This window comes from Salvelinus alpinus, chromosome 30 (genome assembly GCF_045679555.1).
Source record: "Salvelinus alpinus chromosome 30, SLU_Salpinus.1, whole genome shotgun sequence".
Classification (NCBI taxonomy): Eukaryota; Metazoa; Chordata; class Actinopteri; order Salmoniformes; family Salmonidae; genus Salvelinus; species Salvelinus alpinus.
The window spans coordinates 40,940,582-40,958,908 of NC_092115.1; the positions used below are offsets into that span (position 1 = coordinate 40,940,582).

Here is an 18,327-nt window from a genome sequence, read left to right on the forward strand (position 1 = left end):
CTGAACACGTGTATGTGACCAATAAAATGTTATTTGATTTTGATTTGAAATAAACGTCCTATTTATCAAAGGTGCTTTTGGCTGGGGTCAAAATGAGTCCAAAGGATTTGAATTTGTTAAACAACCATATTGATACAGAAACGCTAAACCATGATTTAGATTTATTAAGAACAAGTTGATTGACAAAGTCATGAAAGATTGGAAGAATTTCATAAACCACATTTTGGCTATGATAAAAGATATGCCTCTGGGATCAAAATTATCCATGTCAGAAGTATGGTTCAATGCAAATGTGTAGTGAGTGTAAAGTTTGTTTTAAATTCTCACTCATTAAAAATGAATCAATCAACACATGCTTCTCTTTGAATGACTTAATATAATATTAAACTTTTATGAAATAAATGAAAAATTAACTTTTGGTTCCTCAACTGCGTTGCCCACTCCAATCAGCAGATGGCGATGTGCGTATTTTAGGTTCAGGCTATGTTGCCAGTGTGACGTGTAATCTAGTGAACGGGACGCTCCAACAACAACAGCTAGTCAGACACCCCCGTAGCTTTCTAGCAAACATAGCTACAACATTCACGCTCTTTACACTGTTTTGGTGTATATTAGTCGATGTGTATTAAACACACTTCTGTCGTATGTACTTGTTGGCCCATTTAATTATATATTTACGTTGTTTGTCAGCTAGCTGGTTTGCTAAGTTAGCTTAGAACTAGGCTAGTCGCTAATACTAGCTAGCGAACATCACCGACCATGAGTTCACTAAGTTACTCTCCTCCTGCTAAAGAAGAGGGGGTCTGCTGGACGGAGATAGAAGCTTTCGTGAAAGAGGAGGAGGAAGAGGAGGATGTTACAGTGCAAAAACAAGTAGAGGGTGAGGATGTTACCGTGAATGAAGAAGAGAAAGACGTTTCAGTGAAAGAAGAGGAAGACAAGTTCAGAGTGAAAGAGGAGGAGGATGTTACAGTAAAAGAAGAGGGGGATGCCGTTTTTGGAGTGAAAGAGGAGGTGGGGGAGATGACTGTCACATTGAAAGAGGAGAAGGAGGAAGAAGAGGAGGTTGGAGATCTGTTTAACACCAGTAAGTACCGTCTCTGCAGTCGTTGAACCAATATGCAGTAAAGGGGTTCTACACTTTAATGTTGTTCTGTAGGAATGGCTGAAGCTACACTGTAACGTGTAGAACATCAAGAGTGGACCATCAACAAAACGTTAACACTTGATCAAATGCATCCAATAACAATGCCTGAAAAACTGTAGTCCTCAATATCTCCTATTAGATTAGCCCAATATGTGGTCTTAAAGGGGCAATCAGCTGTTGTTACATCTATTTTGGGACTAATACATTAATGAAATGTACCCATTGTTTCTTGTAGAAATCACTTAGAAATGCCTCATGAGCTTAGTTCAACTGTTGTACCCCATCAGAACCCAAAATATAAGCTTTTTTTTACTCCAATGTTTGTCAGTAAATATAAACAACCCTGTATATACTCAAAACATGGTTAAAACTATAATGTTGATATCATGGATGGTTGCAATTCTCCATCCCCATCCCTCAGCTTTTTACCGAAACAGGCAGGGAGTATGCTTTGTTATTGTTTCTACTTCTGATTGCTGCCCCCGTTACTCCTCAAGGTCCAAGGACTGTATGTTATTTTCAGAGGTAGACTGGCTCTGGCAGGTAAAATAGTCAAATATTACATCTAAATGTGAATCGATTCTCAATTGCGATACGTTTCTAGAAACATAAATTGCTGTACTTTCATATCACATCAAAATAATTCACACAATACTTTCATATCACTTCAAAATAATTTCACACAATACTTTCATATCACATCAAAATCGGTAACCAGTCGCGACGCCCCAAAAGGTAAACATAATTCGTTTCTCGTCATTTCTCTTTCCTTCAGGCTTCTTTTTCTTCTTTGGACTTTATATGGCAGTTGGCAACCAACTTTAAGGTGCATTACTACCATCAACTGGACTGGAGTGTGGACCTCAGTTCATCTTTAAATCACCCACGTGGGTATATACCAAGACAGTCGTGAAGAGGGCACAACAAAACCTTTTCCCCCTCAGGAGTCTGAAAAGATTTGTCATGGGTCCCCAGATCCTCAAAAGGTAATACAGCTGCACCATGGAGAGCATCCTGACCGGTTACATCACCACCTGGTTTGGCAATTATTCGGCATCTGACCGTATGGCACTACAGAGGGTAGTGCGAACGGCCCAGTACATCACTGTGGCCAAGCTTCCTGCCATCCAGGACATATATAATAGGCGTGTCAGAGGAAAGCCCACAAAATTGTCAGAGACTCCAGTCACCCAAGTCATAGACTGTTTTTTCTGCTACCGCACTGCAAGTAGTACCGGAGCGCCAAGTCTAGGACCAAAAGCCTCGTCAACAGCTTCTACCCCCAAGCCATAAGACTGCTGAACAATTCATAAAATCGCCACCGGACAATTTACATTGACCCCCCCACCCCCTCCCTTTTGTGCACTGCTGCTACTCGCTGGTTGTTTGTTACCTATGCATAGTCACTACGTGTACAGATTACCCCAACTAGCCTGTACCCCCGCACACTGACTCGGTACCGGTGCCCCCTGTGTATATTACTTTTTATTATAACTTTTTATTTTAGTCTACTTGGTAAATATTTTCTTCTTCTTGAACTGCACTGTTGGTTAAGGGCTTGTAAGTAAAGCATTTCAAGGTAAAGTCGAAGTTGGTGTCTTGACGGATTTGTAAAAAACACTATATATATATTTGTTTTAATGTTGCTGACACCCCTCCCCAGAGGTGTCTCATTATTGGGATTCATTGCTGATTCCTACCTGTAGCTCACTATGAGGTGTCTAGTGATACAGGTTAAGGGCCCTGTTGGAGATTGGTGGTTGGTGGCGGAGTCGAGGGAACAAGCAGGGTTGGACACGGCCATGTTATTACCCCACACACAGTCTCTGTGGTTCATATGAACCCCGTTCCTGGGAATTAGATTTGATTACAAATCGCCCCTGTCTGTTACCACAGAAGGCTTCCATCTGTCCCATTCCCAGCTAGGTTACGAGGCACTTTTTTGCCAGTACCTATGACTGGTTGATAGGGTAAACCTCCATGCTTATTATAGAAAAAGTAATTAGGGGAAAACTATTTAGTAAACTGAAATAAAACAACAAACTTGTTTGAAAAATGAAAACTATTCCAAAACTATCTTTGACTCCAAAATTAAAATAGCATACAAAAATAACCAGCATGAATTATGTTCAGTTTGAATAATTTATATCTTAACTTTGGGCAAAAATAGAATTGGGTTTTAAATATTTTTTATGTGGTTTTAAAGCTTCTGAACCTGGTGGCTGGTAAAGGCTGCAATGGGATGGCAATGTTTCAAATAGACCTAGCTTGTGTATCACTCACTTGCTATCACCAGAAATACTTTAAGAAATTATGATATTGGAAACTCCTTTCGATTCGTATTAACAGCTTAAGGAAAAGAACATTGGCATGAATTACCCTCTGTGAACGAGAAGAACAACATTACAAATATTTTCAAAGATGTGAGATAATTAACTTGTTCTCTGTAATATCGTATGGCTTTGCAATCATGATATTACGTACGTAGGAAAATAGGCATGTTTCTCGACTCATACCCTGACTTTAAGAAGGGATTTTCGTGAGAATTTGCTTAGGAACTGCTTGTCACAGCATGACAATGTGAACTCGATTGGTCGACAGTCTCTTGGACGGGCGTTATATACGCTTTTACATTTTCTGGAATAGTTTTTCTTTGAAAACGTTTTTGTTTACTTGGCTGCACTGTATTGTTCATCTCTGAAACTCACTGAGATAATTCCTTTGATACAGCAGTAGCAATACAGGGATATAACATCTACAGAAAAGACAGGAAAGGTTATGGGGGAGGTGTTGCTGTATACAGTGCATTCTGAAACTATTCAGACCCCTTGACTTTTTCCACATTTTGTTACATTAAAGCCTTACTCTAAAATTGATTATTTTTTTCCCCCTTTCATTTTGCTAATTTATTTGGCACACCTGCATTAGGGGAGTTTCTCCCATCCTTCTCTGCAGGTCCTCTCTAGCTCTGTCAAGTTGGATGGGGAACATCACCGCACACCTATTTCAGGTCTCTCCAGAGATGTTAGATCGGGCTCAAGCCCGGGCTCTGGCTATGTCACTCAAGGACATTGAGACTTATCCCGAAGCCACTCCTGCGTTGTCTTGGCTGTGTGCTTAGGGTCGTTGTCCTGTTGGACGGTGAACCTTTGCCCCCAGTCTGAGGTCCTGAGTGCTCTGGAGCAGGTCTTTCATCAAGGATCTCTCTGCACTTTGCTCTGTTAATATTTCCCTCGATCCTGACTAGTCTCCCAGTCCCTGCTGCTGAAAAACATCCCCACTGCATGATGCTTCCACCACCATGCTTCACCGTAGAGATGGTGCCAGTTTTCCTCCAGACGTGACGCTTGGCATTCAGGCCGAAGAGTTCTATCTTTGTTTCATCAAGCCAGTTTGCCTTTTGTCAAACTCCAAGCAGGCTGTCATGTGCCTTTTACTGAGGAGTGGTTTCCGTCTGGCCACTCTACTATAAAGGTCTGATTGGTGGAGTGCTGCAGAGATGGTTGTCCTTCTGGAAGGTTCTGGAGCTCTGTCAGAGTGACCATCAGGTTTTTGTTCACCTCCCTGACCGAGGCCCTTCTCCCCCAATCGCTCAGTTTGGCCGGGTGACCAGCTCTAGGAAGAGTATTACATTTAAGAATGATGGAGGCCACTGTGTTCTTGGGGACATTCAATGCTGCAGCATTTTTTTTGTTGGTACCCTTCTACAGATCTGTGCCTCGACACAATCCTGTCTTGGAGCTATACAGACAATTCCTTCGACCTCATTGCTTGGTTTTTTCTCTGACATGCACTGTCAACTCTGGGACCTTATATATACAGGTGTGTGCCTTCCAAATCATGTCCAATCAATTGAATTTACCACAAGTGGACTCCGAACAAGTTGTAGATGCATCTCAAGGATGATTAATGGAAACAGGATGCACCTGAAAGCAATTTCGAGTCTCATAGCAAAGGGTCTGAATACTTATGTAAATACGTTATTTCTGTTTTTTACCTGTTTTCACTTTTTCATTATTGTGTGTAGAATCCTCATTAATCTATTTGTTTAAATCCATTTAAAAATAAAGCTGTAACGTAACAAAATGTGGAGGGGGTCTGAACTTCCTGAATGAACTGTTTTATTTCATTTTAAAAACATTACCTTTATTTAACTCCCAATTACGTCCGGTTGTGACACAGCCTGGACTCGAACCAGGGTGTCTGGTAGTGACACCTTAAGCACTGAGATGCAGTGTCTTAGTCCGCTGCACCACTCAGGAGCCCCATAATCATGTTCTAGTGCTGTCCCCACCTAAAATAAATCTTGGTCAACCAAGAGTCGTCTGTTCTTTCTACCAATCGATTGGTTGAAATGTTATGTGTATTTTTCCATATATAGACACAACCCATGTGTTTTAATAAAATCAACTATATGTACTGAACTGGTCTGATGCTTTAAGCACGCTGTTTGATCAAATAATTAAGACACACAAATGACTCGGGGGAGCCAGAGATCAAGATAACCTAACCAGAAGGAGAAAAATGATGCCGTTATGCTCCTGAAGTTTCCGGTAATGGACTACACCAGCGGTCGGCAACCTTTTCCATTTGGAGTGCCAAGTTATCTTACCATTTCTACCAATCTGCGTGCCAGTTAGGATTTTCATATGCACAATTTCGTGGAACAGTTTAATTTAATTTATAATAGTATCTCAAAATCATTGTCTGTGATTAATCTACATTCTATCTAAATCTAAAAGAAAATTATACAAATCTAAAAGTAACTTCTGTTGCCATTGCCAACTATGTAAAAATAGCCTACATAAAGCCAACAAATAAAAACATTGCAGCCTGCAGGTAGAAAATATCCTATAAATCACATTTGCTGCACATGGCCTGTCTACAACGAACTTGAAACATTGTATCAACTATCAACTGGGTCGGCCCAAAACTCGAGATAGCAAGCTTGCAATATTGTATAAAATATTCTGGGCCCTCAGTTTCCCGGCCAGTGAGTTCGGGACAGACACAGCTGTTGGCTATTTGTGCAAAGGATAAGAAGTAATTAGGTTTTTTATGACATTTCCACTGGATCAGAACATTAAATTTTTCCTTTTTATGCCGAGGGGTTATCGAAAGGGGGAGAGCTGGAAATATTTTATGAAAATACTTTGAGGAACTATTGTCATTCGCAATTATTTTGATTAGACTTTGTTTACTTGCTGTTTGAGGTGAAGAAAAAATTACTTTGAGAAGCTCCGCAACTCATTAGTGGTGGTGCGTTAAGACAATCAGAAATACTATCAGACATCCCCAAATGGGCACATTCATAGGCCTACATTTGCGCGCAGAACAGGTAGACTAATCCTACTTCTATATGCGTAATCAGGTGTGCGTCCTTACTCAACATTGACAGGAGTGTTTCAAACAAAAGACAATTAATAAATTGACAAAACTGACGCATCTTGCGGGGTCAGGTCTGGGTGGTCTGCAATGGGCCGTTTCATTTAGTATCCGTTTGGGTCGGCATGGGGAATGATTGTATTTTCCCATAGTATGTGGTACCGAAGTTGACCGACTGAAAGGGAACGTAACTACTTGACTATAATTGCTCTTCCCTGAAGGAGGGAAACAAGGTACAACACCTGTTTGTCCCCGCCCCTTTCCTGGGTCGGTGAAGAGCGGTATTAAATTGAAGGAATAAATCCGAGCTTCACGCTCATCACCTGTGGAAGGTAGGGCTTCCAGTGAGGCACGGATTTAGTAGTAAGTTGTACCTAGTTTCCCTCCTTCAGGGAACAGTAGTTATAGTCATAACATGTGGATTTAATAGTATGTTGTACCTAGTTTCCCTCTTTCAGTGAGCAGTAGTTATAGTCATAACGTTAAGCTTGTCATATGATGAACTTCAACTTAAATACTGGATCTTGCTGTCGGACAGTTTTTTGTATTCTGAAATGCACTCGAACTATGTATCATTTAGTGTCTCCTTATGTTACGCTGGGAAAACAGTTTTCATGGGCACAGAAATACTAAATAATTTCAGTCTGCAAAATCCAATGGTTCTAACCGAGAGTCACCTTAATTTTATTGACAACACCCAAATGGATACTCTCATTTACGTGGTTCTTCAATAATTACACATAATACTTAATACTGTATCTGTTTTGTTAGTCACATGTTCAACTATCATCAGCTGATCCAGGAAATAATTTTCTGAATGCCAGTCAAATGACAAACATCACGACATGCAACAACAACCAAAGTGCTTCTTCATTCATTACTCTGGTAAAGACAGTTATGCTGTGCTCCATGTTGGATCCAACATCACTAACAAATTGATGTTTATAGTGTGTTATTGTCTGCTTGATTTACTGTAGGGTCTCGTTAGTCTGTTTGGACACAGAGATACTTAGCTCATATTGTGTAGAGAACTGTTCCTTGATGGATAGGCTGTTGTACAACACACAGAGCTATTTTCCTTTATTCAGGACATTTAGAATGACAACCCATTACAGAGTAGCCTAGTGGGATTATTCACTGTCACGAGAATTATGTTTTCATAATTCATAAACCCAATTCAATGAACTACTCAGCCTGAAACCCAGGATTTGTAGGAAACTGGTTGAAATGAATCAGACGGAGGCCCAGCTACAATAGTCAGAAAATGTATTTACGAGAGCGCGCTTCTCTATTGTACAAAACAATTCATTTTATACTGGCTTCTCACGCACACACATTCACACAAACATACGCACACACATTCACACTAACACAACCATACGCACACCCTTTCTCACCAATCTTAGCACACAATGTCCTGCTACCCAACCGACAAAGATTAGGGGATTCCGTGAGACCTACTCCCCCTCCTCCCTCAAGATAGGGAGACTGGGAAGTACTCAGTGGCCCCAGCCAAGGTCGGCACTGAATCTTGCTCAGATCCCAGGTTCCCAGAACATTCCCTTATCAAAAGAACTCACGTGTTTAATTAAAACTCAGAAAATAAAACTTCTAATATTCCATGTGTGTACTTAAGATATCGTGTCTCTAGGAAAATGGAAATCTCCTCAAACCCAAAGGTTAAAAACAAACCAAACATTTCCAGAAAACCCATTATACTCCCTCCAATCATAAGTTTCCCCAAATTTAACATACGACTTGACTAGTTTGGCCCAAGCTTGCTTTGCAACATTAAAACCCATTTAGTCTGTCTGCAAACAGTCTCTCAAAGTGCTTGATAGGAATACCCTGCCATTAGACACACACAACTATGATTAATGTGCACTGTCCCTTTAAAATAAAATTAACCCAACCTGCAATCCCCTTTACCGACCTGACATGGTTCCACGTAATGGAAACAGATTATAATGTTAGAATACTTGAACTTTCTGTTCCAATTCACTAGTGTTACCTAAACAATCAAACCAAAAATCAATAACCAGAAACTATCACAAAACTTTTACGATTAAACTATTCAGACCTGAATCTCTTACAGCCAAATATAGCCCAGTGAGTGCGACTAACTGTTCTCTTCTTACCAGTGGACAAGAATATAACCTCTCCTCATTAACTTCCTGCCTTACCGCTATCGTACGATTAAAACCAAACTTTACACTTTACAACTGTCCCTTCTTTCGGCTTCACCTTTATGAATTGTTCCAGCCTTAAAAGTAACATGTAAATTGCCAAAATTTATAACCTACATCCGTCAATCCATAAGAATAGAAACACATTTCGATGGGCACAACTCTATCGTAATTATCTCGCCGTTATTATTTAGAATTAATTTGATTTAGGTAACTGTCTCTTCTAAGATTCAGCATTTTAAATACGACTCCATCCTCAATACGTTATTCCAGCGGACCATTCAGGCAAAACAACGTATTCCATCGGAATCGCCCCGCTATTATTTAGAATGGATGAGTCTTTCAATTTAACCTAAACAAGCTATTAAAACGTTCAGTTTATATCCTAATCAAACACTAACTAACCGTATCTCTCCCAGCAAAACATATCAGTATTTGAATTACAATCAGAATGAATTTTAGTCTATTGGTGCCTAGGCTGAGATACGAACCCGAGTCTCCTGCGTGGTAGGCAAGAATTTTACCAATTTTACCGCTGGAGCACCATCACTATTGGAATGACGGAGCTTCCCCCCAAACAACCCTATTATTATAATTGTCTGTAGTCGCAAACTCCGACACGCACTACCGAGACCATTCCTAGAAAATAGCCCTAATTTAAAGGTCCAAGCGTTTCCCCAGCGAGGATTCTCATTAATCTCGCTCTCCTTGTCTCTGCCTCTCTCTTTCTCTCCCGATTGTCACGCCTGTCCTTCCCCTTAGTTGAATTACAATTTCGGTGGTTGTGTCCTACCTGGTCGCAATGTTTACAGGGAGCCTTACACTCCCAGGCGAAATGTCCTGTCTCATTGCAATTGAAACATCGCTTCTCAGCCGTCTCTGTGATCGCGTTTCTCTGTTTTTCCCCTTCTGTTTAAAATCTTTCCTGCTCTTTCTCCAAGAGCAGCGATGAAATATTCCGTTCCTGTCTGATCTTCCTTACTTCTCGTTTCCTTGAAGCCTCCTTTATGCTTATCTACAGTTACTCCGATAGTGACCATTAGGTACTGATCTCCTTTCTTTTCTATTCCTCCTCTGAGTCTGGCTGTAGGCGCCTGACCTTTTTCTCTCTGCTCTTGCCTTTGACCCTCTCTCCTATCCTTTCTGTTCTTTCTACAGTCTCGGTGATTGTGGCCCACCTTATCGCAGTGCATGCATGGTTCCTCACACTCCTTAGCCAAATGTCCTGACTTGCTACAGTTGTAACATTTTCTGTTCTCGGGTTCTATCCATTTTTTCCCTTCCCCTTAAGGCCTCCTCCTTTCTTTTGACTGTCTCTATCCACTTTTCTCAATAAGTTTGCTAAATCCTGTCCTGCGTCCCCAGCACGTGGGTTGGGCAAGGCAATTAGAGGATACTGACTAGCCTCCCTTTCATCTTCGTCTTCCAGCCACTCTGCTACTCCTCTCCTCCCTGGGTTCTGGTTATGCGACTTCAGCCTTCTGGCTGGTAAAGCCCTGTCTCTACCTCTTTCCCCTACATCCTGTCGCTTGTTCAGCCTACGTCCTCGTTCGGTTAAACCTTTCATGACTTTCCCTATGGTAGCTAGCCCTATCCTCATCCGACTCTACCCCTCCCTCTGCATCATCAGGATTCTCTCTCCGCGCCTGGTCTAACCGGGTGGGACATAATTTAGGCTTATGAGGGACCTTCAGAGGAGCCGTGGGAGTTATTGCTCTCTGTTGCTGGCAACTTACATCTTCCTTCTTTTTCTTTTCTCCCTCAGCTCTCTTCCTCGCCTCGGCTAACCATACCCTCGCTGTGTCTAGCCCATCTGCCCGTTGTTTATCTGCCTTGTCTCCACAAACCCTATTTATTTGTATAATCATTGATTCCAGTTTTTCTATATTTAAACGTCCGTCAAATCCATACTTTTTCCTCCATTTCGGGACAAAATAGGTGTTCCTCTTATCTTTTCCTTGCATATATATTACTCATCTCCCGTTAATTCCGGGACCTCCTTTGAGGATTTACTACCCATGTTTAATAAAACCTTGTAGTTACTATGATACTTCTCACAATCTATGTGTATGTATTTCTATGATCTATGTATGTGCTCATTTTACCGTTATCCAATCACTATAGTTGTTATCACAATCTATGTGTGTGGCTCTTTAATTCTGATCAAATTACTCCTATGTGTGTCTCACTATTGGTGTGTATGTTGCTATCTCTTAACCTATGTGTGCTTTTCCTTTCTTGAAACGTTATCTATAGTGGTGTAGATCGGACATTAGGTCTCATTGTTTACAACCTATAAGCTATTTTCCAGGGGTCATAAATCCCTAGCCAGCAGCCTATTTTTCGGTTGTTGCTTGTTCCTTTGACGTCAATATCTCGTATCTCACTCCGCTATATTAGGTTTCCCTTCTTTCTCAATTTTTTGGACTTTATTTCAGTATTGTCTTTTGAATCGGATCTATGGCTAATTCACTTTTGTTAATTGACCATTTAAAGTTATTTGTTCGCATAGAATTACCGTCCTATCTCACAAACCTTAGCAATATCCTCACACTTTAGGATTTTATTTAGGTATGTCTTTTGAATTGGATCTATGGGTAATTTACCACATGTTAATTAACCATTTAAGTTATCCTATTTGCACAAACTCCCCGTCCTATCTCACAGCACCTATTTATATCCCTTGCTAATAACTTCTCGGCCATTTCTCAAATAACCTTTCGGTCATTCCTCACAGACCTCAATTATTAAGCTATTTTTATTTATGGTAGTGCACATGTACCTCAGGTCATTGTGGACCTGCTCCTCTCTCAATCGATTCCTTGCTAATACATAAAGTAAAAGTCTCCTATCCCCCAAATTCGTGAATAAAGATTACTGACCTTGTATTGAAGACTGGGAAAAGCAATGTAGGTTGGATCTCGTCACCACCTCTGTCGTGTACCAGTTCACCACTGGCTTGAAATAAACCCTAAATTCAGAGGTCAGGTCTTTGTCTTACGGATCCTGGATCCGCCCGTGCACGGTTTTCAGCAGTTCCTTGGGACGACAGAGGCAGGTATTGAAATCCGTCTCGAAGGACCAAATTGTCACGAGAATTATGTTCTCAATGTTCATAAACCCAATTCAATGAACTACTCAGCCTGAAACCCAGGATTGGTAGGAAACTGGTTGAAATGAATCAGACGGAGGCCCAGCTACAATAGTTAGAAAATGTATTTACGAGAGCGCGCTGCTCTATTGTACAAAACAATTCATTTTATACTGGCTTCTCACGCACACACATTCACACATTCACACTAACACAACCATACACACACACTTTCTCACCAGTCTTAGCACACAATGTCCTGCTACCCAGCCGACAAAGAGTAGCACTCCTGATCTTGCGCTTCAGAATACATTGTGAAAAACTAAAATCTTCGCTCACCATTTTTGCTCCAAGCAGATATACTACATCCGTAACTAGTGGTTTCCTCATTAGCAGGGAGGAGTTTCTACAACTAGATATACTACATCCATAACTAGCGGTTTCCTCATTACCACATATACTACATCCATAACTAGCAGTTTCCTCATTACCAGATATACTACATCCATAACTAGTGGTTTCCTCATTAGCAGGGAGGAGTTTCTACAACTAGATATACTACATCCATAACTAGTGGTTTCCTCATTACCAGATATACTACATCCATAACTAGTGGTTTCCTCATTACCAGATATACTACATCCATAACTAGCGGTTTCCTCATTAGCAGGGAGGAGTTTCAAATTGTGTGTGCTTTGACAATGTGCCGCAATTTTAGCAAACACAGAAATTGTCCTATATTGGAGACCAAAAGTCGTATGGCACATTGCTTAGGGTTTCAACAAATTTAAATTATTTCTAGCCTACCATCATCGATTTTACTACTAATGTGAAAACAAGACTAAATTTGACTATTGTTGCTCATTTTAAGACAATTGTCAAATAATTGTAACATTCATCAGATGTCAATTGTTGTACAACATCATGGCTACGCTGTTGGCATCACCTTTTACAGTGGATTCTGCTGTTGTGGGCCTTTAACCATCTGTCTGACTTTGTTGTTCACACAGGAGAGAGACGGGACTACCGTGGATCCTCTGGGGAGCCTCAACAACCTCATGATGCTGACGAGGCAGAGAATAGTCTCTCCAGATCAGAACACATCAAGAAACACCAGCAGAGATCCACAGGGAAGAGAACTCACTGCTGCTCTGACTGTGGGAAGAGATTCACCTCATCAGGCATTAAAATTCACCAGAGAATCCACACAGGAGAGAAACCTTACGGCTGTACTCAATGTGGGAAGAGTTTTGTTCAATATAGCCATCTGAAGATACACCAGAGAACACACACAGGAGAGAAACCTTATAGCTGTACTCAATGTGGGAAGAGTTTTAGTCATTCAACCAGCCTGATATCACACCAGAGAACACACACAGGAGAGAAACCTTATAGCTGTGATGAATGTGGGAAGAGTTTTACTACATCTAGAAATCTGACTCTACACAAGAGAACACACACAGGAGAGAAGCCATATAGCTGTGATCAATGTGGGAAGAGTTTTACTCAGCTAAGCAGCCTGACATCACACCAGAGAACACACACAGGAGAGAAACTATATAACTGTGATGAATGTGGGAAGATTTTTACTAGATCTAGCAATCTTACTCGACACCAGAGAATACACACAGGAGAGAAACCTTTTAGCTGTGATCAATGTGGGAAGAGTTTTGTTTTATCTTGCCTTCTGACTGTACACCAGAGAATACACACAGGAGAGAAACTTTATAGCTGTGATGAATGTGGGAAGATTTTTACAAGGTCTAGCAATCTGACTCTACACCAGAGAATACACACAGGAGAGAAATCTTTCAGCTGTACTCAATGTGGGAAGAGTTTTACTCAGCTAAGCAGCCTGATATCACACCAGAGAACACACACAGGTGAGAAACCTTTTAGCTGTACTCAATGTGGGAAGAGTTTTACTCAGCTAAGCAGCCTGATATCACACCAGAGATCACACACAGGAGAGAAACCATATAGCTGTGATGAATGTGGAAAGATTTTTGCTAGGTCCAGCAATCTGACTCTACACCAGAGAATACACACAGGAGAGAAACCTTTCAGCTGTACTCAATGTGGGAAGAGTTTTACTCAGCTAAGCAACCTGATATCACACCAGAGAACACACACAGGAGAGAAACCATATAGCTGTGATCAATGTGGGAAGAGTTTTGTTCAATCTAGCCATCTGAAGATACACCAGAGAACACACACAGGAGAGAAACCTTTTAGCTGTGATCAATGTGGGAAGAGTTTTGTTCAATCTGGTGATCTGACAGTACACCAGAGAACACACACAGGAGAGAAGTATTTTAGCTGTGATCAATGTGGGAAGAGTTTTGTTACATCTAGCCTTCTGACAGTACACCAGAGAACACACACAGGAGAGAAACCTTATAGCTGTAATCAATGTGGAAAGAGTTTTGTTTCATCTACGGGTCTGACAGTACACCAGAGAACACACACAGGAGAGAAACCTTATAGCTGTAATCAATGTGTGAAGAGTTTTGCTACATCTGGGCAGCTGACTGTACACCAGAGAACACACACAGAATAGAAATCGTATAGCTCTAATTTGTGCGAAGAGTTTTACTCAGTCAAACAGCCTGGTACAACACCAGAGAACACACACAGGAGAGAAATCTCTTAGCTGTGACCATAGATAATCTGATAAAAGATCTCAGATCAAATATCAGAAAGTATGTACATGAAAGAGTTGTTTCATGATATCAATTAATTAATGTCACAATGTAGAATGTTTTAACATTGTAGGAGTGTTTTAATAATGTCACAATGTAGAAGCCTAAATGTTTGCCCCTTTATCAATTGATTTCAACATGATATGGATATTAGCCTCAGGGGGAAAATCCAGGCTCTGAATTGAAAGTTGTGTTGTGTTACACTTAACATGTTGGTGACCCACTGGAATCAAAATGCAACACTTCAAATTGTAGCTAGCTGTTTTCTACAAATTGTCCTCTAACCAGTGATGTTTACATTATTCCCAGATTCCGTGTGGTTTTTGAGCTGTTAGTTTTAACAGGATGTGGAACTTCACCTCCCTCCTCTCGCACAAATGATTTCAACATGATATCGATGAGTGATGACAAATAAGTGTTGCATTTCTTTCTTTAGTGGCCCCTACATTTAAATGCATCACTCCAAAATGTAGCTGATTGTCCTCTAACCAGTGAGGTAAAAGATATCTCCCATTTCCATGTTTTTTCTTAGTTGTGTTAGTTTCAACAGCACGTACAACCTAATCAATATCAGTGATTTATTGCTACTTGTCAAAACAACAGCGTTGCTGGTGCTTGTGCAGTTTATATGGTGCTTGTTTAAAAAATACAAGTAACATGATTATTGTGGCAGATGTTTGTGTATATAGCACATTTTATGTTTAGGTTTTCAATATATCACAAGTGAGTTAAGACGAGAGTTCTAGAATCTAGTGGGGGGAAAAAAAATATTTTTTTCTTGTTTTTAATTGTTCACAGCCAGTAGTCACCATGTTTATATTGGTGAAGGTGAAGCATTGTAGTTGATTATAATGTGAAATTTAAGTTGTTTTCTGTTAAGCATTCTCTTAAGGGGGAAGGTGTTACAGTCTTTGGTTTTTCCATTTATATTTTGAGGTTGGACTTTAGCACGTATAGCTCGTTAGCACGTATAGCTTGTTAGCGCGTAGGGTGCACTGATTGGTGTCACCTCGTTAGTCAGTATGTGTTACACCTGTGCTGGCTTGTCCATCTCGTTAGTGGGAAGGTGTTTCACCTGAGCTGGTCCAGGTTCTATTGAAGAGTGTCTGGCCCAGTGCTCCAGTTGTGTTGATAGATGTGGAGAGTCAACACCTTTAGTTGCGCTATCGTTTTTATTTGCTTCCCTTTTTTAAGTTTGTTGTGGGTTTTTCTTTTGTTTGCCTCTTCTTGGGCAGATTTAGTGGGTCTCATGGTGGGTGTCTTTTATCTCCCAGTTGTTGTTACTAGTCAACTTTCAGTGGACACTGTGAGAGCAAAACTGCAAGATTATTTTATAATACTTTTATTGCATCAAATGGTTGTTTTATGCAACAGAATAGAGGGTTCTTCGAACTATTGTGTCTGTGTTCTACTGAGGATGGGCCTCTGGGATATCACACTGACAGATTTACAATGTCTTTTGGGTTATAAAACCTAAAGAGACCGCATTCCAGAGCATGAGTTAATGTTTCTGTTCTATATGGTACCCGGGAGAGATGACCCCAGGGCCAGGCCCTGGTCTCTACACAAAGAGTACTGTTTTTACAGCAGATACTGTCTGCTAAGAATGATAAATATCTCTCATACAAATCCTAAACTTGTGACCCGTTCTATACATCTGTTGTTCATCATGTAGGTTGAAAGACCTTTGTACTTTTGACTCGTGGCTCTCAACGAATCATCTGGGGGTGATTCATCGACCAGCCATCATTATTGTAGAGCACTCAATTCACTTTATATGTGTGCGTTGTATTGACCTGCTCCCTTATTAATAAATGAATATAGATTTAGTTTAAGAATAACTCTGACTTGTGTGAGTTATAAGTTTGTCTCCTCATTTGATATGAAAGAAATTAACCACATTTGGGGATGTTAATCTTCACTTGGTGACCGCTCCTGACGACCTGGGTAAATGGTGCACCAGGGATCCCTCAAACTTGGGATCTCGGAGACCACACTTTGGGAATTTAATGGACCCACCTTTGATCTGAGAGGCAGCGATACGAGTGGATACCAAATCTCAAACCTAGTTTAAAAAAAAGAGGTGAGCGAAACACGCAAAGTGTCGTTTTTAGAAAAGCCTCGTAGGCTCTGAGTGTGTATTCCTGTGTGAGGTGGGCACCTTGGAGGTGTAAACAGGGCCCATTGAGGAGGCTCTGAGTGTGTATTCCTGTATTTTCCCAGTATGAGAGGAGTTGCTAGATTTATTGAATAAACCTTTTTCCATAAAGTTAGAGTGAACCCAGGTGGCTGACTAGCTGTTGAAGAAGCGTCCCGTCCACTAGATTATACGTCACAGTGGCAGAATCACCTGAAAGACGCACATCGCCGTCTGCTGACTGGAGTTGGTATCGCAGTTGAGAAAATACTTTCAGACAAAAAGCTAAAAGCGACTGCCCCTAAAAACCAACGACTCCCTTTGAAAACGGGCGATGTGGCATCAGAAACATTTATTATAGTGTAAAAATGTACTACAAAGTGTAGCTAAATAGAATAACTTTGGTCATACCCACTCAATACCAGCAACAGTGTGTGAAAACCTTGTGAAGACTTACAGAAAACGTTTGACCTCTGTCATTGCCAACAAAGGGTATATAACAAAGTATTGAGATAAACTTTTGTTATTGACCAAATACTTATTTTCCACCATAATGGAATCACCAGATTCCACCAGAACAGGGCTCCGGGCAGCCGAGCGGAAATGGAGGAAAACTCGCCTCCCTGCGGACCTGGGATCCTTTCACTCCTTCCTCTCTACATTCTCCTCTTCTGTCTCTGCTGCTAAAACCAATTTCTACCACTCTAAATTCCAAGCATCTGCCTCTAACCCTAGGAAGCTCTTTGCCACCTTCTCCTCCCTCCTGAATCCTCCTCCCCCTCCTCCCCCCTCCTCCCTCTCTGCGGATGACTTCGTCAACCATTTTGAAAAGAAGGTCGACGACATCCGATCCTCGTTTGCTAAGTCAAACGACACCGCTGGTTCTGCTCACACTGCCCTACCCTGTGCTTTGACCTCTTTCTCCCCTCTCTCTCCAGATGAAATCTCGCGTCTTGTGACGGCCGGCCGCCCAACAACCTGCCCGCTTGACCCTATCCCCTCCTCTCTTCTCCAGACCATTTCTGGAGACCTTCTCCCTTACCTCACCTCGCTCATCAACTCATCCTTGACCGCTGGCTACGTCCCTTCCGTCTTCAAGAGAGCGAGAGTTGCACCCCTTCTGAAAAAACCTACACTCGATCCCTCCGATGTCAATAACTACAGACCAGTATCCCTTCTTTCTTTTCTCTCCAAAACTCTTGAACGTGCCGTCCTTGGCCAGCTCTCCTGCTATCTCTCTCAGAATGACCTTCTTGATCCAAATCAGTCAGGTTTCAAGACTAGTCATTCAACTGAGACTGCTCTTCTCTGTGTCACGGAGGCGCTCCGCACTGCTAAAGCTAACTCTCTCTCCTCTGCTCTCATCCTTCTAGACCTATCGGCTGCCTTTGATACTGTGAACCATCAGATCCTCCTCTCCACCCTCTCCGAGCTGGGCATCTCCGGCAAGGTCCACGCTTGGATTGCGTCCTACCTGACAGGTCGCTCCTACCAGGTGGCGTGGCGAGAATCTGTCTCCGCACCACGTGCTCTCACCACTGGTGTCCCCCAGGGCTCTGTTCTAGGCCCTCTCCTATTCTCGCTATACACCAAGTCACTTGGCTCTGTCATATCCTCACATGGTCTCTCCTATCATTGCTATGCAGACGACACACAATTAATCTTCTCCTTTCCCCCCT

General features: G+C 41.5%; 1 protein-coding gene across 2 annotated transcripts; it reads left to right on the forward strand.

Annotated features, from left to right (window-relative positions):
- The first annotated feature begins 505 nt into the window (after positions 1 to 505).
- On the forward strand, positions 506 to 16,340 carry LOC139560509 (zinc finger protein 271-like). Of its 2 annotated transcripts, none has more exons than XM_071377369.1 (2): positions 506 to 1,087; positions 12,820 to 16,340. In XM_071377369.1, the coding sequence occupies exons 1-2, from the start codon at positions 760 to 762 to the stop codon at positions 14,367 to 14,369; spliced, it is 1,878 nt and encodes a 625-aa protein (XP_071233470.1). In that variant the 5' UTR covers positions 506 to 759; the 3' UTR covers positions 14,370 to 16,340. The 2 variants fall into 2 exon arrangements, with proteins under 2 accessions (XP_071233470.1, XP_071233471.1); XM_071377370.1 differs by lacking the exon at positions 12,820 to 16,340 and adding an exon at positions 1,923 to 2,718.
- Positions 16,341 to 18,327: the final 1,987 nt, after the last annotated feature.